We start from the raw sequence: 20,797 nt of genomic DNA, 5'->3' as shown, positions 1-20,797 counted from the left end.
TTTTTTTTTTTTTTTTTTTTTTTGAGATGGAGTCTTGCTCTCTTGCCAGGCTGGAATGCAGTGGTGTGATTTTTGCTGACTGCAACCTCTGCCTCTAGGGTTCGAGCAATTCTCCTGCCTCAGCCTCCCAAGTAGCTGGGACTACGCGTGTGCCACCACGCCCGGCTAATTCTTCTATTTTTAGTAGAGACAGGGTTTCACTGTGTTGGCCAGGATAGTCTCGATCTCTTGACCTTGTGATCCACCCACCTTCGCCTCCCAAAGTGCTGGGATTACAGGTCCAGCTAATTTTTGTATTTTTAGTAGAGACGGGGGTTTCACCATGTTGGCCAGCCTGGTGTCGAATTCAAATTTTAAAACTAAGTTTGGTGTGATGGCACGTGCCTGTAGTCCCAGCTACTTGGGAGGCTTAAGCGGTTGGATCCCTTGAGCCCAGGAGTTTAAGGCTGCAGTACCACTATCTGGGTGACTAGAGACCCCCATCTTCAAATGCAATATATATATAAGCCGGGCATGGTGGCTCAGGCCTATAATCCCAGCACTTTGGGAGGCTGAGGCGGGCGGATCATGAGGTCAGGAGTTTGAGACCAATCTGGCTAAGATGGTGAAATTCTATCTCTAATAAAAACACAAAATTAGCCAGGCGTGGTGGCACGCGCCTGTAGTTCCAGCTACTCAGGAGGCTGAGGCAGAAGAATCGCCTGAACCCAGGAGGCGGAGGTTGCAATGAGCCAAGATTGCGACACTGTGCTCCAGCCTGGATGACAAAGTGACACTCTGTCTCAAAAAAAAAAAAAGAAAATTGGTGGCTGGGCACGGTGGCTCACACCTGTAATCCCAGCACTTTTAGAGGCTAAGGCAGGCAGATCACCTGAGGTCAGGAGTTCAAGACCATCCTGGCTAACATGGTGAAACCCCGTCTCTACTAAAAATACAAAAATCAGCCAGGCATAGTGGCAGGCACCTATAATCCCAGCTACTCAAGAAGCTGAGGCAAGAGAATTGCTTGAGCCCGGGAGGCAGAGGTTGCAGTGAGTCGAGATCGTGCCATTGCACTTTAGTCTGAGGGACATGAGCGAGACTTGGTCACAAAAACAAAACATTTTTTTTTTGAAGAGTCAGGGTTTTACCCCTGGGTGGAAGTGATCCACCTCAGACACCCAAAGAGCTAGGAGTACAGGCATGAGCCACTGCATTCACCCAGAATCAATTTTTCCCTGCATTACATCTTAGCTCAAACCCAGGCTCAGCAGAAAAGGAAGGCAACTGCAATCACTCTTTTTATTTTCTTTTTAATTTTTTTTTTTTTTTTTTAAGACAGAGTCTCACTCTGTCGCCCAGGCTGGAGTGCAATGGCACGATCTTGGCTCACTGCAACCTCCACCTCCCAGGTTCAAGCCCTGTCTCAGACTTCCGAGCAGCTGGAATTATAGATGCATGCCACTACACCCAGCTCATTTTTGTATTTTTCTTTCTTTTTTTTTTTAATAAAAAGACGGGGTTTCACCATGTTGGTCAGGCTGGTCTTGAACTCCCGACCTCAGGTGATCCGCCCGCCTTGGCCTTCAAAGTGCTTGCATTACAGGCGTGAGCCACCGCGCAGGCCTATTTTTTGTATTTTTAGTAGAGATGGGGTTTTGCCATGTTGGTCAGGCTGTTCTTGAACTCCCGACCTCAGGTGATCCACCTGATTCAGCCTCCCAAAGTGCTGGGATTACAGGTGTGAGCCACCTCGCCTGGCCTAAATCACTCTTTAGGTTTTTTTTTTTTTTTCTTTCCTCTGCAGACCAAAAAAAAAAAGAAAATTCTCCACAATTCAACGTAAGAAAACGAATTGAACCGGGCTCAGTGCCTCACGCCTGTAATCCCAGCACTTTGGGAGGCCCAGGTGGGCAGATCATCTGAGGTCGGGAGTTCAAGACCAGCCTGACAAACATGGAGAAATTCCGTCTCTACTAAAAATACAAAATTAGCTGGGTGTGGTGGCTACTCGGGAGGCTGAGGCAAGAGAAACACCTGAACCCAAGAGTCAGAGGTTACGGTGAGCGGAGATCATGCCATTGCACTCTAGCCTGGGCAAGAGTAAAACTCTGCTCAAAAAACAAAACAAACTGGAATCACCGAGGAGCCAGCTATGTTGAGGATAACAGCGCCTATCACCTTCACCTCTGTTGGATGCCCTCAGAAATTCCAGTGTTGGAGGTGGGGGACAAGGGAGGTTAGGTTTGAAGTTTAGGTTGGCATATTAACAAACCAGATCCCCATTTTTTGGCCGGGTTTGGTGGCTCATGCCTGTAATCCCCACACTTACGAAGGCTGAGGCGGGTGGATCACTTGAGATCAGGAGTTCGAGATCATTCTGGCCAACATAGTGAAATCCAGTCTCTACTAAAAATACCAAAAAAAGAAGAAAAAAAAAAAAAAAAAGCCAAGCGTGGTGGCAGGCACCTGCAATCCCAGCTACTTGGGTTGCTGAGGCAGGAGAATCGCTTGAACCTGGGAGATGGAGGTTGCAGTGAGCCAAGATTGTACCACTGCACTCCAGCCTGGGCGACAGAGCGAGACTTGTCTCAAAACAAACGAACGAACCAAACCAGATCTCCATTTCTCAATGACTTATGGCCCTTGAAGTGAAAGCGGCAGGACCTTTTGGGCCTCCAGTTAGAAGCAGCAAACCACATTTATCCATCAAACTTCACAGTAAGCTCCTAGCTGCCCTGCCCAGGGAGAGGGCCTGACAGAGGGGTACCGTGTGTCCAGGGGTTCACTGAGGAACTGTCTACCCATGCCCTACAATCAGCACAGCACCTGGCCTGAAATGATGGATTTGGAGACAGCTTCTGGGCAGGATGCATACTACAGGGCTCCCCTTTTTAAAAATTAGGAATTATTCCTAGCAAGTTACGTATATTAGAAACTGTTACAAGAAAAAATTACCTCAAACATTCACAGCATTAAACGAATAGGACAAGGTCAGAAAGCGAGGTTTTTCTTCTTTTTACTGGTTTATAATAATCTTAAAAACCCCATCACACCCATAAACCACCACAGGTGAGAGAGATGGAGAATGAATGCTACAGTATGTGGATACAGTGGGGAATCCAGGTATTCCCTAGGGTAGTGTGGGATGGAGACAGGGAGTGTGGAGAGGAGGCCCTGGCTTGGACCCTTATTGCTGGCTGGGGGTTGGCTGGCAGAGGGAAGAGGGACTCAGGCTGAACTGCGAAATAGGGAACATCTCACACCAAAGGCGAGGGCAGTTGGGGGCAGGGGGATCACAGTACATTTTCCATGCAGACTAGGGGTGGGAGAGCTTCAGAGACTTGCACCCCTACACAGGAAGAGATGGGTTTGAGGTTGTTTGACTTAAAGCCCCCAAGATGGTGTCTGGTCCAATTTCCTAAAATGGCAGCTCACCTTTCGGGGAGAGGTATTGGGGAGAAAAAAAAAATACAGCAAGAGTATCTTTTGGAGATCAAGCAAGGGATAGGGGGAAGACAGTGGTGCTCTTTAAATCTGACTCAGAAAAGCAGGAACTGGAAGAGGGCCCTGGGTGAGGTGGTGGCCAATACCGTGGGAGAAGGCATTGAGCCGGAAGCTGCAGGTGCTCCTGAGGGCTCAGGACAGGGAGGTACCAGTGTTCACGGACAGCAGGAAAACAACTGGGAACAATAAATTAGGACTTCATGTTGCTATCATTTGGCATAACACAATCAGGCTTTTTTTTTTTTCCTTTTTCTTTTTAAATATAAGGCAACTTGCCAACACATAATTTAAAAACTGGTCTCCAGTCACATTGCTTCAGATCACTAGAGAACTTCTGGCTAAAGAACAGTAGTGGATTGTGAACAAAATGCAAAATCTTAAATAAGAACCATTAGCTCACATTCTCCAGAGACAAGAGGAAAGGTAAGGGCTTATTTCATCTTTAAAAAATAAAAAAGCCCAACTCTGCATCTTTAACAGAAGAGTGCAAAAATTTTTAACAAAACAACCTAAGTTTAAAGTTACAGAAAAGTGTTAAATTTCTAGCCAACTAATTGTCCTTGGGGATGAGACACGCTGAGCATGGAATGGATGAGGGTACGCTCTAAGAATGGACAGAGGGCAGGAGGGGCTGTTTCCAATGTAGGCCCAGCTCCAGGTGTCACAACCATGCTCATTTGGTAAAGGAAGTATTCAAAGAGCTTAAGGCTTTGTGTTTTTTTTTTTTTTCCTTCATTAAACTGAGGGGCTGCACTACAGGGTGAATGTACCTGTGGGGCCACTCACACACAATGCTACTCAAACCCACACTACATTCATACAGAAACGTAACATTTAAAACTTACAGTGTAGAGCAATATTCTTAGCCAGTGTAGAGAGAACCAAATGCTTGTTTTTTTTTTTTTGGTGTTTTTAATCCCAAACTCCAATGTGATCATTCCTTACCTACCTAATTCCTCAAGGTAGACTTTGTTTGGTTGAGGGGGAAAGGACAGGGGCTGTGGGCAGCAGGTGAGTTAGAGGACAGGCAACAGTGAGAAAGGGATCTTGGGTATGCTGAAAAGTCACTGTGTTTTTCTAGGTTTGGAAAGGGGAATCTGGAACCAAGATGCCAATACAAAGATTCCACCCCCTCCCCCACATATCTCAAATACCTGCAAGATGCCCTTGGGGTCGAGTGTGGCAAAGGCAAGTGCAGTGGCTTCGGGATCAATGTAGTTACACAACAAAGCCTTGAGGAATGGAAAGGAACTCGAAGGATATGAAGACTGGGTCAGCTTTGATTTGAGATCTTTGGGTGAATAAGGAATTAGCTTCCAGAGCACTTGGGAAATCTTGCTTCTTAGTCCTGGGGGAGGCGGGGAGGGGGAAGGGAAGAGCAACAGGTAGAGGCCTGGCTTAGGGGCCTGAGCACCTACACTATCTCAGCTAGGGCATTCCCTCAGCCCACACCTCAGTTGTCCTAAGCGAAACAGGCAGAGGTTCAAAACAAGATGGGTGGGAGCCGGCTGGAAATGGTCAAGGTGGAGAGATGAGCTGACAGGCAGTCAATGGAGAGGAAAGCCTGGGCTTGGGGTTAGGTTCTAACATAAAACCAAAAGTTGCCGGAGGGGAAGATGAGAAGACTCCTTCTGTCCTGTTAGATTCCACCAAATTCCCTTTCTTAGACATCTGAGAATGATCACATTGGAGCAGTGAAACTTTCAAACTATCCAGTTACTTAAAAGACTAAACCTAGGAGGGTGACATATGATGTGTTGCACGTGGAGGGCACCAGGGCTACCTATCTATACCCTGGGTGCTGAATATGAAGACTTCGACTATCTGTGGGATCAGGGGCTCGGTTGCCAGGGGCTCGGTGGGCCTTGTTCAGCATGGCCAGGCTCTGTTCTCGGAAGCAGGCCTGCTGGAAATCCCCACTTAGGTAATCCACTGTTTGCATCAAGCTGTTCTGGCTTGCCACTGGACCGCCCCCGGTCCCTGCTCGGTAGTGGGCCCCAGGAGCGGCCGCACAGTCGAGGGGTGCACCTGTGGGCTGCCCACCGTGGAACGGCATGGCGAGGTCCTGAGACCCCGAGCTGTCGCTATTGGGAGTGGGCAGAATGTTGTTCCACAGGGGTTGGAAGTAGTGACCATTGGGGTAGGCCAATGGGGCTGCCAGGCCGTTGACTGGTGGGGATGGGGTCGGCTTTTCCAGGGGTGGCTTCAGATGGAAGGACTGTGCCAGGCAGAGTTCCTGCGGGTAGGCAGGGGCCTTGCCCACAAAGCCAGGCCCTGCCAACTCGCGTCCTGCCGCATGCTTGCCTGTCAGGCCAGGGGCTGGCGTCCCACCAGCCTCGTTGCACATCTGTTGTAGGTGGGCCAGCTGGTGCTGGTTCCAGGTGACTGGCTTGAGGTCGCTAGGGTAGCCAGTGGGGGCGCGAGAGATGCCTGTGGGCAGGTTAACAGGACCTGCAGCAGGCAACGCGGCGGTGGCCGCATGGGTGTGCTCCATGGGATTGACCACACATGAAGGCATTGGTGTGGGGACGCTGTGGGTTGACACCCGGGTGCTTGCATTGATGAGCAGACTGCGACTAATGGGGCTGGGGTTGGCGATCTGGCCCTCACACACTGAGGTAGTGCTGATGCCTGCCCTCGTCTGGCAAAACTGGTTGATCTGGTGCACGATGCTACTCAGGTCCGGGGGCTGGCTGTGCTGCAGGGTGGCCGCCATTGAAAGGGGGATAGTTGAGGTAGACACGGTCACATTCGGGGGGGCATCTGAGTCTGGCATCTTCCGGCCTCCATGCAGCAAGGGATTATGGGGGTGCTGGAGACCCTGGTGCGCCAGGGCCTGAGGGTGGACCAAACCCTGGGTTTGGGCCATGGGCTGAGGGTGGCCCAGGCCCTGAGGCTGCTGGAGGCTCTGAGGGTGGGACAGTGCCTGGGGTGGTGGGATACCCTGAGGGTGCTGCAGCGTCTGGGGAGGGGCATGGGCCAGGGTCTGTGCATGCTGCAGGGCCTGCTGGCGGGCCAGAGCCTGGGCCTGGGGGTGGGCTAAAGTGCTGGGTGCCACAGTAGCATAGGGTGCCACTGGGGGGTTCATGATGGCCTCAGGGAGCAACCGGGCTCGGGTGCCGTCAAAGTCCTTGAGTATGCTTTTGGCTGGCACTTTGACAATGGCAAGCAGGCCTGCCTTGGTGGCAGCCTGCGTCGGATAGGGGCTGTAGCGCTGGGCTGATGTGTCGAGGCCGTTCACAGTACGACGAACGTGTTTCCGCTGGGGAACCTTCACACTGTTGGGGAAGATTTTTATAGTCAGTGGGTTGTTTGCGACCTTCTTAGCATATGCATCCAATTCGGCTGGGGTAGGATAGTGAGCAGTTCTCATTTTCTGTGTAGTGTCCCCTAGAGAGAGAGAATGGGAAGGAGAGCAAAGAGGGAGAGGGAGCTCATCAGTGCCAAGCCAACCAGCCTTTCTAGACTTCCCTATTGAGGGCCTAGGGTGGGGTGGGGAAGTGACTAGGTTATCATCTGTAGCCTTCATTCTAGACCCAGCTTCAGTCTTCACATTAACAAGCACTGCTAACGTTCAGTAAGTGCCTCAAGTGGACCAGGCCTTGCGCTAAGTGACAGGCCATCTCAGTGAATCCTCACTATTGCTTTAGAAGCAGGCACTAGTATCATTCCCATTTTATAAATGAGCTAACTAGAGATCAGAATAGCAAAGCAGCTTTCGAAGTCTCATCTTGGAGACTCGGAACTTGGCCAATACTCAGAGAGGTAACCAAGAGTTCTCCCACTACATAGAAATGCAGGGTCGCTGGGCACAGTGGCTCACGCCTATAATTTCAGCACTTTGGGAGGCCAAGGCGGGTGGATCACCTGACGTCAGGAGTTCGAGACCAGCCTGGCCAACATGGTGAAACCCTGTCTCTACTAAAAATACAAAAATTAGCTAGTGGTGTGTGCCTGTAATCCCAGCTACTGAGGAGGCTGAGGCAGGAAAACTGCTTGAACCTGGGAAGTGGAGGTTGCAGTGAGTCGAGATTGTGCAACTTCACTCCAGCCTGGGCGACAGAGAGAGACTCCATCTCCAAAAAAAAAAAGCAGGGGCCAGGCACAGTGGTTCACACCTGTAAGCACTTTGGAAGGCCAAGGTGGGCGGATCACCTGAGGTCAGGAGTTTGAGACCAGCCTGATCAACAAGGAGAAATCCCATCTTTACTAAAAATACAAAATTACTCGGACGTGGTGGCGCATGCCTGTAATCCCAGCTACTCGGGAGGCTGAGGCAGGAGAATCACTTGAGCCTGGGAGGTGGAGGCTGCAGTGAGCTGAGATTGTGCCATTGCACTCTAGCCTGGGCAACAAGAGCAAAACTCCATCTCAAAAAAAAGAAAAAAAAAGAAATGCAGGGTCTGTGCTGGGCATGGTGCCTCACACCTATATTCCCAGCACTTTGGGAGGCCGAGGCAGGCAGATCACCTGAGGTCAAGAGTTCCAGACCAGCTTCGCCAACATGGCAAAACACGGTCTCTACTAAAAATATGAAAATTAGCCAGGCGTGGTGGCCGGCACCTGTAATCACAACTACTTGAGAGGCTAAGGCAGAAGAATAGCTTGAACCCACGAGGCTGAGTTTGCAGTGAGCCAAGATTGCACCACTGCACTCCAGCCTGGGTGACAGAGCAAGGCTCCGTCTCAGGGGAAAAAAAAAAAAAAAAGAGAGAAACACAGCGTCTGGAACTCTACCAGCCCATGCGGCCTGACGGTAGAAGGTTCTAAGCAAAGCTACTTGCCAGGGCCCTTGGTCGCCCTTCAGTCTAGAGAGAACCCAGAGCTACAACTCTGCAGTCTGCAGTGACCAATGAGGCATCAGCTTTCCCTTGCATCTTGGCAGCTGGGGGGCTGTGCCAACTGGGTGGGCACCCTGACAGAGTGGACAGAATGCTTCCTTTCAGGAGCAGAGGAATAAGCTGCCAACATCTCTCCCCTTCCCCATGTCACAAGTTCACTTTTGTTTACAGTTTATGCCTGGCTGGGTGAGGATCAAAGGCTTTATTTATTTCCTTGAGACGGATGGTAATAATGACAGGACAGCAGGGAAGGGAATTGAGAAGAAAGGATTCAGAGCATCTTTCAATCCTAAGAGCCAAAAATAGCGTGTATTTGGTCCATATTAGCTGTCACTTTCCAAAAAGAAAGAGGAAAAACCTGCCTTCCTTTGGAGACTGCGGAAATGCCCACTCGGTGTGCCTCATTAATGTTAAGAGTCTTTGTTCCCATCTCCTGTTGCCTCCCATCAGGGGGCTCAGCGGATGTCCGGCTTCCAGTCAAAAAGGAAAAGGTTCCAAGAACAAGGGCTCTTTAAGGATGCCAAGCTCCTGCAAGGGGGCTGGGGCTCTGCTCTACTTTCTCTCTCTCTGAGGGAGGGTCTCCCCTGAGTTTACACAAAAGGTGCTTAATAAATGCTTGCTGACTGAGTACATAGACTGTCCAAAGCAAAACTGGCTTGGCTGGGAGCCCAGGGTTAGCTAGCTGACTCTCTCCCTACTTCCTCCCCTTGCAAAAGGCAGCCAGACTAATCTGACTGAATGCCCAGCTTGTGGCCTCAGGTGGCCTTGGCCCAAAGGAGACCCCATTCAAAGTCATGTCACTGGGTATCACCTAGAACAGAGGTAGGCTAGTGAGCATATTAGAGGGATAACGGGTACAGCTGCCTTTATTAGGTGATAATGATGTTTAGCAACAGCTTAGAAACTCCTGTTCTGGGAAGCAGGAAAATAAAGCTCAAGTCAGGAGGGGCGAGAGAGATTTGGGCCCATGCTCACAGGCAGATCTGAGCAAAAAATAGCCAGACATCCCAACCCCCAAAAAAAGATCTGGGCTTTCAAATACTGGCAAAAATGTCTGGGATCATTGACTGAGAGACAGTCCCTAAACTCAAGACACCAGAATTCCAAAAGAAATTGCCTTGGTCAACCACTGTACCTATGTGTCTTATTGGTTAAAATTTCATATGATACTCCCAGCACAGCGCCTTAAACTCACCCCACCTTCATGCCGGTGGGCTTCTCTCCTTGAAATCCAAGTAGGAGTCATATGGTACCTTGTTGAATAGAAGAGCCCCTTTGTTCTGAGTCAGTACCAACTCAGGTTTTTCCTAGCAGAGGCAAGGGGAAAGCTTGGCCTCATTCAGGAGTATGGAAGGGGACATTTATCCACATTGATTAGTTATCTTGGTGCCGCCTCCACTGATATTGACAGTGGTGAAGAGGGCAGTCAAAGGATTCAGAATTAAAGTGAAATGAGGGCAGGGAGGGTACAGTAACAAGGCTACAGTAGCTTTGTTAAGGAAGAACCCCAAAGATTAGTACAGTGTACTGAACAAAAAAGGGGTGTCACTCTGGGAATACAGCACCATCTACCTCACATACCAGACTTAAGCCTAACCCTTAAAAAAAAAAGTTTTCTCAACACTTATCACAGCCCCACACAGGCACCCTGACCATTTATTTTCTTCTGTAACCTATTTCTGTAATTGCACAGCCAGCACAGACACCACAGCTTTGTAAGCAACTTACTTAAATATCTTGTACCAATGGTGTCACTAATAGAGACATAGAGAATGTAGGGAATAGGAAATCTGTAAAGTTAGAGAAACCTGTATTCAAGTACTAGCTTTATCATCTGCCCATACTGAGAGCCTGTCATTCCTCAATTATCAACAGGGATGAATTCTGCTTTCCTACTTCACAGACTTACTAAGGTCAAGAGATTCAAGGAACACTGTCACTGAATGAGCATTTTCATTTCAATGTGAACAGGAACTATGATGGTCAATAGTTGCTATTCAAGGATAGCAGATGTGCTGAGTCTGACCACAGGCGACACAAAGCAAACTGACTAAAGAATCCCTAACTGCAGGACCCCTGGCCTTCAGCCTAAGTTAAATGTAACAGAAAGCACTGTTGTCTATTTCAGCGACTGGAAGAAAATTTCTCCTTGAAATCCAGTCCTCCCAATGGAGACCTCTCTGTTCAACCTTCTATTTTGAAGGTCAAAGGGCACAGGTGGCATATGCAGCAGGAACCTCCATCTGTAGGAAGAGGCACAGGCACTGTGTTTCAAACACAGATTTTGGAGTCTGGGCTGAGTATGAATTCTAGTCCAATCACTGGACAGTCATGTGGCATTGGCAATTGACACATCTTCTATGCCTTATCCTTGTAACAGAGTCTCCCATATGGAACTTCTGAGGAATGAGTGAGAACATATGTGAAAATATTCAATATAGTGCTTGGCACATGGTAGCAACTTGACAAATGCTAAGTATTATTTCTATGAGTCTATAGAGCTATTGGGTCAATTTCCCATTTCCAGGCCCCTCCACTAGGGGGCACATAGGCATATAAAGAAGCAGTAAAAGAAGGTGATTTTGGCATTTGTCCCAGGACCCTCAGTGCTCTGCCATGGAAGGAGGTCAAAATTGTTACCTAAAGATGGTTTAACGACCAAGGACCTGTTATCATTTCAGCCATTCAAACAGTAAATATTTACTGAGCCACTACTATATTGTGATCCTGAGGAGGAGAAATACAGAGCAGAGGTTTGGGATTAAGAAAAAATTTCTTAATATTGAAGAATTTGGCTAAAAGAAAAAAGAAAAGAAAGAAAAAGAAGGAGAAAAGTTCAAAATCACACATTTTCTGAGGCATTGGGGTAAGATGGGTCAGATTAAAACAAAATTTCCATGTACAAAGTTTCAAAATGGCTAAGGACTCTCCAAGCAAGTTACGTCATGGAATATATGATTGAGAAAAGCTCTAGGAAGCCATCCATCTAACCTCAACTAACCTAACCCCAACCCAAGATGTTCTTTAATCCATTCAGCCTGCCCTCTGGCAAATCACAAATCTGGGTTAGGAAGAACATTACACTCTCCTACACACATAGAAGAGGAAGAGGAAAACAGAACAAGTTATAAGGGATCAATCCTGTGATTCTGAATATATGGCAGCTGAAGCCTGGGGAAAAGCCATTAGCTAGGTAACTTACAGTGCTGGGGAAAGAAGCCACATTTCCCATCTCCTGATCCCTGGGGTCCACCAATCCTGCCTCATGCTGACTGTATTTATACTATAAAGCATACTGAACTGTAAACACCCATGCCCATCCCACTCCACCAGACATCACGTTTTGTGTTTCTAGCAACTTATAAGACCGTCCTGTGGATAGAGAGTAGGGAATGGCTGATAGCATTATCACAAAACTGTTTTTAAGGTCTCTATTGCTGATGGGCCTGGGCTCTGAGCAGCTGCCTGGCTGCTGGTTCCCAAAGGGGACAGTTTATGCTCTATCTCACCTTAACTGTAAATGCTTAATGCCAACAGCTATAAGTCACATGACATAATTTTTTTCTTACACATTTTAGGGGAGAAAAGAAGACAGCAGACAAGCTTCTTCAAACACAATTAAACTCTTGCTTCTACAAAGGTGTGGGTGTGTTTATGGATAGCAATAAGAGAGCTGAGCTGGAAGGGATCAAACACTTTGTCTGTGAAACGGACATAGGAGCCTAAAACCAGAGAAGACGGAGATCTCAATTCTCAAATCCAGATTTGGGGACAGTGGTTAGCAGAGGCTACTTGGGAGCTGCTTTGGGGAGAAGGGAGTTTTTTTTTTTTTTTGAGATGGAGTCTCGCTCTGTCACCCAGGCTAGAGTGCAATGGCGTGATCTCAGCTCACTGTAACCTCTGCCTCCCGGGTTCAAATGATTCTCCTGCCTCAGTCCCCTGAGTAGCTGGATTACAAGCACCCACCACTGTGCCTGGCTAATTTTTTGTATTTTTAGTAGAGACAAGTTTTTGCCTTGTTGGCTAGGCTGGTTTTGAACTCCTGACCTCAGGTGATCCACCCACCTCCACCTCCCAAAATGCTGGGATTACAGGTATAAGCCACCATGCCCAGCATCTTTTTTTTTTTTTCAGGCAGAGTCTCACTCTTGTCACCCAGGATGGAGTACAATGGCACGATCTTGGCTCACTACAACCTCGTCCTCCCGGGTTCTACGATTCTCCTGCCTCTGCCTTCCGGGTTCTAGTGATTCTCCCACCTCAGCCTCAGGATTACCGGCACCTGCCACCATACCCGGCTAATTTTTGTATTTTTAGTAGAGACTGGGTTTCACCATGTTGCCCAGCCTGGTCTTGAACTCTCGACCTCAGGTGATCTGCCTGCCTCGGCCTCCCAAAGTGCCGGGGTTACAGGCATGAGCCACCAAGGCACAGTAACACCTGTAACACATGAGGTCGGGAGTTCAAGACCAGCCAGGCCAACATGGTGAAACCCTGTCTCTATTTAAAAATACAAAAATTAGCTTGGGGTGGTAACACATGCCTATAATCCCAGCTACTACTCAGGAGACTGAGGCAGGAGAATCTCTTGAACTCGGGAGGTGGAGGCTGCAGAGAGCCGAGGTTGCACCACTGCATTCCAGCCTGGGCAACAGAGTGAGACTCCGTCTCAAATAAATAAATAAAATAAAATAAAACAAAAAGTGCACACCAAGATAAAGCTGCCAATTTGCTTTTCCTTCAAGTGGCTCTTCCCTTGATGTCACATCTTTGGGTAAAGCTGTCAGAGTGTGTTTAGAAAGCAAGCTTCTCTTTGTCATCTTATTGTACGCCTCTAAGTACATTCCCTCACCAGTTGTACCCCAAGAAGCCCAGAAATAGGCACAATGTAGTGAGGATGCTGATTTGGATGGCCAGGGAGTATAACATAACACCTTCATCACCCAATCATCACTTATTAAGATAAAGGCTGGGTTGAGAAAGCTATAGCAGAGCTTGCCTTATTGTGTCAAGCAACTGTGGAAGGAAGACAACCACCTTCAGCTGTTATTACACAGAGCTGGATTCACTGTCCAAATCCCAGAAGTAGTCAGGCTATGAGCCTTATGCTCCCTCAAAGAAATGAAGTCCAGAGCCTGGACCATTTTTAACTTCTGATGGTGATCTCACAGGGCAGGGGCTGGCAAACGACAGCCTGCGTGCCCAGTCCAGTTGCTTGTTTTTGTAAAAAGTTTCATTGGAACACAGACACCCTTATTTGTTTGTTGTCTATGGCTGCCTTTGCCCTACAATGTCAGAGTAGAGTAGATGCAACCGAGACCACATGGCCCATAAAGCTAAAATTATTTGCTATCTGGCCTTTACAGAAAAAGTTTGTTAACCCTTGTTGCAAAGGGTTTAGGTAAGGTGCTAAAGCACCTTTTCTATCAAAGAGAAGGCTAGTGGCCTCACTGATTGCCCCTTTGTGCTCTGAATGGAAGGTCTATTTCAAATTTAGGGCTGTTTTTACACCTGAAGATACTACACGTGGTAATGTGCCAAGAATAGAATCTTCTCCTTGCATATCATGTAGTACAGGGAGAGAAGGAAGGAGTCTGGGAAAATATGAAGTATAAGGTCCCCATTTCACCCACTTAAGACAGGAATCTAACAGTTTTCAAAGGCTCAATCTTGTGGGAAGTGTATTAGCAGGAAAATGCCCAGAGAGAATGAGGAAGCTGGCTCTCCATCTTTTCTGAGGGCAAAAGCTCCTTTACTTCCTACCAACTAAAGTCACACTGGCTCAGAAGGCAGACAGCAAAGCCAAAGGGAACTGTTTCCATGACAGACTGTACTCACAGTTCAAAACAGGAGAACAGCATAGTTTATTTCAGAGTTTTCATTCAATATGAAATGAGTTTTCATTCAATTCCTTGTGAAGGTTCAAAATGAAACACCTTTTTTAAGGGTGATATATATATTTCCTCTGAAGCTCTTTATAGTTTTGTTGCTCAACAGAAAGCTATCAGCAACAATTAAAATTGACATATATTGGGGAATTACAGCATTTAAGAAGACCCCTACCGCCTGGACATAGTGGCTCACACCTGTAATACCAGCACTTTGGGAGGCCGAGGCAGGCAGATCACCTGAGGTCAGGAGTTCAAGACCAGTCTGGCCAACATGGTGAAACCCTGCCTCTACTAAAAATATAAAACTTAGCCGGGCATGGTGGCGGGCACCTGTAATTCCAGCTATTCGGGAGGCTGAAGCAGGAGAATTGCTCGAACCCAGGAGGTGAAGGTTGCAGTGAGCTGAGATCGTGTTACTGCACTCCAGCCTGGGTGACAAGAGCAAGAATCCAACTTAAAAAAAAAAAAAAAAAAAAAGAAAAGAAAAAAAATGGAAAGTGTCAAAATTCAAGGTCAACATACCCCAGATGTGTCTCAGGGACAGCCCACATGTAGGTACAAAAACAAAGACTCACACAGGTTTCCCTAGGATACAGATTACTTACATTTCTGAAGTCCAGTGTTCATCTGCGTGTGACAAAGAAGCTGAAAGGACGGGTCACCTGGCCCTGGTAGACAGGCTAGCATGGCAGACCGGCATCAACACAACATGGGGCAGTGGCTCACACTGTAACGAACAAAAACAAGGTCATGAAATACAAGGCAACTCATTCGTAAAAGACAGTAGGAACACTGCATATGAGTAGCAGAAGGCCCAAGTTTAGACAGATAAAGCAATTTAATTAGCAGTGTGTTGGCTGAAAATATGTTTATATCTTTACCTGTGGTAACAATTTGCTGTCAACTATCACTATGGCTAAAATGATTTTTCAGTTACCACAGATGTATGGGTGGGAGAAATAAAACTGGAAAGTACCTATTCATACAACTGGAAAGAACAGGCGCATTTGTAAGGTCTCAGTATTCTTGAAGAGAGCGGACTCTCATAGGGCCTGGCTCAGCCCATTTACAGCCCTGGGTTGAGACCAGTCAGACATTTTTAGAGGCAGCATAGTATATTATTGCAAAGGTACCCAATGTCTGACTTGTGAGCCAGTAATATGAACTCACTTTTAAATAGAAAGAGGAAAGCATCCTAGGAGGCACAATTAACCACTGATAAAAGCAAATTCTGTTTATCAGTTTCTGGGGATTCACCATTCCTTTTTGTCTATCATACAATAAGACCTCCTGAACCAACCCCAATCGCCAAAAAAAATGCATTGTTCACTGACTAAAGCAAGGAGACGATAGGCTGCCAGCAGCTCTCTTTGTACAGGCAGTCCTGGCATGTCAAGATGGCATGGGTTTCATTAGTAATGTTTACCAACCAGACACACACAGCCCAAGCAAGCCGACATTGATGTGGCCTTCTGTGCGAAGGAAGCCCTGTCAACAATGCCAGCTCCTTATGTACCAGAAATGCAATTTTCCTAAATAAGCAGAATGTGGTGAAGTACATAAACTTCTAAATCAAGGTGGCAAAATTATGGCTTTAGATCACAGCAAAAAAAGGAATGGGAGCAAAGCTCAAAAGTTAAACAAAGACAACAAAAACCTCTTTATTTTCTTTAGAGGGCTCTCTCGGGTAAATGAAACTACCTTGTCACGATGAGTATCAGAGGGCTCCAGCTTGCAAGACCAGGTAGCTGAAAAGCTACTTTGTAAAAGAGGCTGCTCAAACTATGTCTAAGATAGCAACTGCAGAAAGAACTGAAGAGTAAATGACTTAATGAGAATAGAGTTGTCCATGAGACCAGCCTGGCCAAAGTGGTGAAACCCCATTTTTTAGTAAAAATACAAAATTAGCTGGGCATGGTGGCACATGCCTGTAATCCCAACTACTTGGGAGGCAGAGGCAGGAGAATCACTTGAACCAGGTTGCAGTGAACCAAGGCTGAGCCATTGCACTCCAACCTGGGTGACAAGAATGAAATTCTGTCTCAAAATAAAAAAAAAAAAGGTCTTCTGTTGGGGTCAAGTGACTGAAGTACTGCTCACAATCCCTTCCCTTGTGGATGCTGATCTTTACATAATAACTTCCCCCTTAAGGTCCTAATACAGCTGAAGGCAAACTCCAAGGAAAGAAAGGGAATTAACAAGTACTGGGAGTTAAAACTGTGAAATGGGCTGTATGAGGGGCTTTAGTGATGTTTTCTCAATTGAGTCTCCCAAGCTTTCTTGGAAAAAGGTAACAAACTTCACCTGTCATCTCATCTCTAGCTGGGATTACTATTAGCCTTCTAAATGGTCTCTATGTTCCACCCTTACCCTTCATCACCCAATCTATTCTCTATTCAGCAACATTCTTTTTTTTTGAGACGGAGTCGCCCAGGCTGGAGTGCAGTGGTGCCATCTCGGCTCACTGCAACCTCGGACTCCTGGGTTCAAGCAATTCTCTGCCACAGCCTCCCAAGTAGTTGGGATTACAGGTACCTGCTACCACACCCGGCTAATTTTTGTATGTTTAGTAGAGATGGGGTTTCACCATCTTGGCCACGCTGCTCCTGAACTCCTGACCTTGTGATTCACCCACCTTGGCTTCCCAAAGTGTTGGGATTACAGGTGTGAGCAAATGCGCCCAGCCAATTAATTATTTTAATTGGAAATCAGAGCATCTCAAATATCTCTAATGACTTTCCATCTGAGGACAAAATACAAAATCCTAACATGGACCCCAAAGCCCTCCATTATCTATTACTACCGGCTCTCTGACCTCACCTTCTGACCAACCCTGCCCTCTCTTGCTGACTTACTTTTATTTTTTATTTATTTATTTTTTTTGAGACGGAGTTTCGCTCTTGTTACCCAGGCTGGAGTGCAATGGCACGATCTCGGCTCACCGCAACCTCCGCCTCCTGGGTTCAGGCAATTCTCCTGCCTCAACCTCCTGAGTAGCTGGGATTACAGGCACGTGCCACCATGCCCAGCTAATTTTTTGTATTTTTAGTAGAGACGGGGTTTCACCATGTTGACCAGGATGGTCTCGATCTCTTGGCCTTGTGATCCACCCGCCTCGGCCTCCCAAAGTGCTGGGATTACAGGCTTGAGCCACCGGGCCCGGCTCTTGCTGACTTATTACTTCCAGCCACAGTGGTCTCCCTACAGCTCCTTCAACAGCCAAACACACTTCCGCTTCAGGGCTTTGTCCTTTCCATTCCCTTGGCCTAGAATGTTCTTGCCCCAGGTGTCTTTCTAGTTCTCTCACTTCATTCAGGTTTCTGCATGAATGTCACTTCCTAAGGGAAGGGCTTCTTTGACCTCCATGACTTAAGCAGTATCCTTATATCTCTCATTTTTTTCTTTTAAAATCTGTCCTGAGACCCTGAACTCGACACTTCCTCCCAAACAATTCTCAGGCTCAGGCCCTTCCTGTTGCTAACTCCTCTATTTCCGTCACTTTTTACCACCATCATTAGGCTGTTTTATTTCCATCTCTCTCCACCCCACTAGGATATAAACTCCTTAAGAACAGAACTTTGGTTCGTTTTGTTCATTATTATATCTAGAAAAGCATCTACTAACACTTAGTAGGCTTTCCATAAATAATTGTTGACCATATAAAAGGCAGATTGTTATTAATTTGTGAGGTTGTCATTTAACCTACAGATGTCATTAATCTATTAATGATGGCAGAGCCCAGGATTGAAACCCAGATTTGACTTTTGCCAAAGCCTATGCTCACTCTTTAACTCTAGGCTATTATCAGTTTTCTTTTTTTTCTTTTTTTTTTTTTGAGACGGAGTTTCGCTCTTGTTACCCAGGCTGGAGTGCAATGGCGCGATCTCGGCTCACCGCAACCTCCGCCTCCTGGGTTCAGGCAATTCTCCTGCCTCAGCCTCCTGAGTAGCTGGGATTACAGGCACGCGCCACCATGCCCAGCTAATTTTTTGTATTTTTAGTAGAGACGGGGGTTTCACCATGTTGACCAGGATGGTCTCGATCTCTTGACCTCGTGATCCACCCGCCTCTGCCTCCCAAAGTGCTGGGATTACAGGCTTGAGCCACCGCGCCCGGCCATTCACACTTTTTAATAAGAGTTTTTCAAGGCCCTTCCTTCTACACATACATCCATCAAGTGTCATGCAAACTCTATGTTTTAAAAGAAAGCCTTGTTATATCTTCCAGAGTGTAAGTTTTGACATTCTTTCCTAACATCAAACAGTTTCAAATGACATTACAAACTTTAGCTCCAGCTTCCTGAAAAGTAGTACCCACTATAGCTAGTTTCTCCACGTTCACACCAACAGCAGCTGGCCAGCAGGGACTTGGTTATTCGATAGCAGAATGGTTTTCAGAAACAACCAATGAAAAGCTTTCTAGTACAAGAATGACATCTATATATTCCCACTTTCCTCTTCTTTCCTATTTAGTGGGGTCTGGGAAGTTCTAGTGATAGAACTGTGTTATGACCCTTTTGCAAGCAGCGATCAACTTATCCCCCTTCCTAAAACCAACATTAACAAAAACTAGACTCTTAAACTGCATTGGCATATTCCTTGGCAACTGATTCAATCAAATTTTTATGTAGCCAAGCCCATGAAGATAATCAAGGAAACTGATACACCCTTAGAAAGAGTACTCAGCAACAAAGGATACTAAGGTGAGCAACAGCCAGAATGAAAGCAGCAACAAGTCACCTGGAAATCTAACAGCGCCAGCTGGAATCAACTTGTCTTTTGCATTTTAAACATATTAAGATTTTGCTTATACCCCTAACATTTTAAAAAACAATAAAAAGTACAAATAAAATTTTAAAAATATTTTGCTTGTAACTCCATTCACTTTTCAGGGTACCCATCAAAGAACAACACTGAAGGGAAAGTCTGAAGAAGGCAGAAAGAGACTTATGAGTCTTCTTCAGAGAAAGGCAAAATATTTCCCCTGTTTCTATCCCTCTTTATCCATCTTATAAGGGTTGTTTCCAAAGATATGTAACTTTCTATTAAAACAACATACTTGGCTGGGTTCGGTGGCTCATGCCTGTAATCCCAGCACTTTGGGAGGTCGAGGAGGACGGATCACCTGTACTCGGGAGTTCAAGACCAGCCTGACCAACGTGGAGAAATCCCATCTCTACTAAAAATACAAAATTCGCCAGGCATTGGTGGCACATGCCTGTAATCCCAGCTACTTGGGAGGCTAAGGCAGGAGAATTGTTTGAACCTGTGAGGCAGAGGTTGCAGTGAGTTGAGACTGTGCCACTGCACTCCAGCCTAGGCAATAGAGTGAGACTGTTTCAAAAAAAAAAAAAAAAAAAAAAAAACAAAACCTAAAATTCCTATACAGCTAAAGAAATATGTCCTCAGTGTCCTACTGATTTCTTTTCTTTTTGAAATGGAGTCTCACTCTGTCACCTAGCCTGGAGTGCAATAGTATGATCTCGGCTCACTGCAACCTCTGCCTCCCAGGTTCAAGCAATTCTCCTGCCTCAGCCTCCTGAGTAGCTGGGATTATAGGTGGATGCCAACATCTCCAGCTAACTTTTGTATTTTTAGTAAAGACAGGGTTTCGCCATGTTGGGCAGACTGGTCTTGAACTCCTGACTTCAAGTGATCCGCCTGTCTCAGCCTCCCAAAGTGCTAAGATTACAGGTGTGAGCCACTGTGACTGGACTTCTTTTGTTTTTGAGACAGGTTCTCATTCTGTTGTCCAGGCTGGAGCACAGCGATGCAATCACTGCAGCCTCGACCTCCCAGGCTCAGGTGATTATCCCATTTTAGCTTCCTGGGCATCTAGGACTACAGAAACATGCCATCACACCCAGCTAATTTTTAAAAATATTTTTTGTAAAGAAGGAGTTTCACCAAGTTGCCCCAACTGGTCTCAAACTCCTGGTTTAAGCAATTCATCTCATCCTCCCCCAAATGCTGGGACTACAGGCACTGGATTACAACCAATGTCCTATTGATTTTTTTTTTTTTGAGAGACTTTTGCTCTTGTTGTCCAAGCTAGAGTGCAATGGCTCACTGCAACCTCCACCTTCTGGGTTCAAGCGATTGTTCTGCCTTAGCATCCTGAGTAGCTGGGATTACAGGCGTGCACCACCATGCCCGGCTAATTTTTTGTATTTTTAGTAGAGACAGCGTTTCACCACATTGGCCACGCTGGTCTCGAACTCCTGCTCTCAGGTGATCCACCTACCTCAGCCTCCCAAAATGCTGGGATTACAGGCGTGAGCCACTGCGCCTGTCCTGTCCTACTGATTTTTAAAGTGCCCAAACCAAGTTTTCTTTTGCATTTAGAAGAGAATTTAAAATGCCATCAGAAAACTAGACTGTACCTTGCCAATTACTATAATCTCAAAATTAGCATATATTGCTGTGAATGACATTTAGTTTTATGTCAAAGTATTCTCCTATGATAAGCAACAGTGAACTCAAGTGTATGATCTTAGAATATAAAAAGCCATTGGCCGGGCACGGTGGCTCAAGCCTGTAATCCCAGCACTTTGGGAGGCCGAGGCGGGTGGATCACGAG

The 20,797-nt window shown here is 46.6% G+C and overlaps 1 protein-coding gene across 3 annotated transcripts in view; it reads right to left on the bottom strand.

Moving 5' to 3' along the window:
* Positions 1–2,994: 2,994 nt before the first annotated feature.
* FAM222B (family with sequence similarity 222 member B) overlaps positions 2,995–20,797 on the bottom strand; it is a 51,623-nt gene continuing 33,820 nt past the window's right edge. The window contains exons 2-3 of one of the 3 annotated variants that reach the window (XM_032281021.1): positions 14,824–14,945; positions 2,995–6,876 (exon numbers count right to left, since the gene is read on the bottom strand). In XM_032281021.1, the coding sequence (XP_032136912.1) occupies positions 5,270–6,876; positions 14,824–14,905 (1,689 nt within the window). In that variant the 5' untranslated portion in view covers positions 14,906–14,945 and the 3' untranslated portion in view covers positions 2,995–5,269. Of the gene's footprint in view, positions 6,877–14,823; positions 16,111–20,797 lie in introns of those variants that run through there. The other 2 variants (XM_032281022.1, XM_032281019.1) reach the window with 2 other exon arrangements.

Source organism: Sapajus apella, unplaced genomic scaffold (genome assembly GCF_009761245.1).
Source record: "Sapajus apella isolate SASKATOON/1434 unplaced genomic scaffold, GSC_monkey_1.0 scaffold12, whole genome shotgun sequence".
Classification (NCBI taxonomy): Eukaryota; Metazoa; Chordata; class Mammalia; order Primates; family Cebidae; genus Sapajus; species Sapajus apella.
The sequence above is the reverse complement of the archived record's forward strand: the minus strand, read 5'-3'. Positions and strand labels throughout refer to the sequence as shown.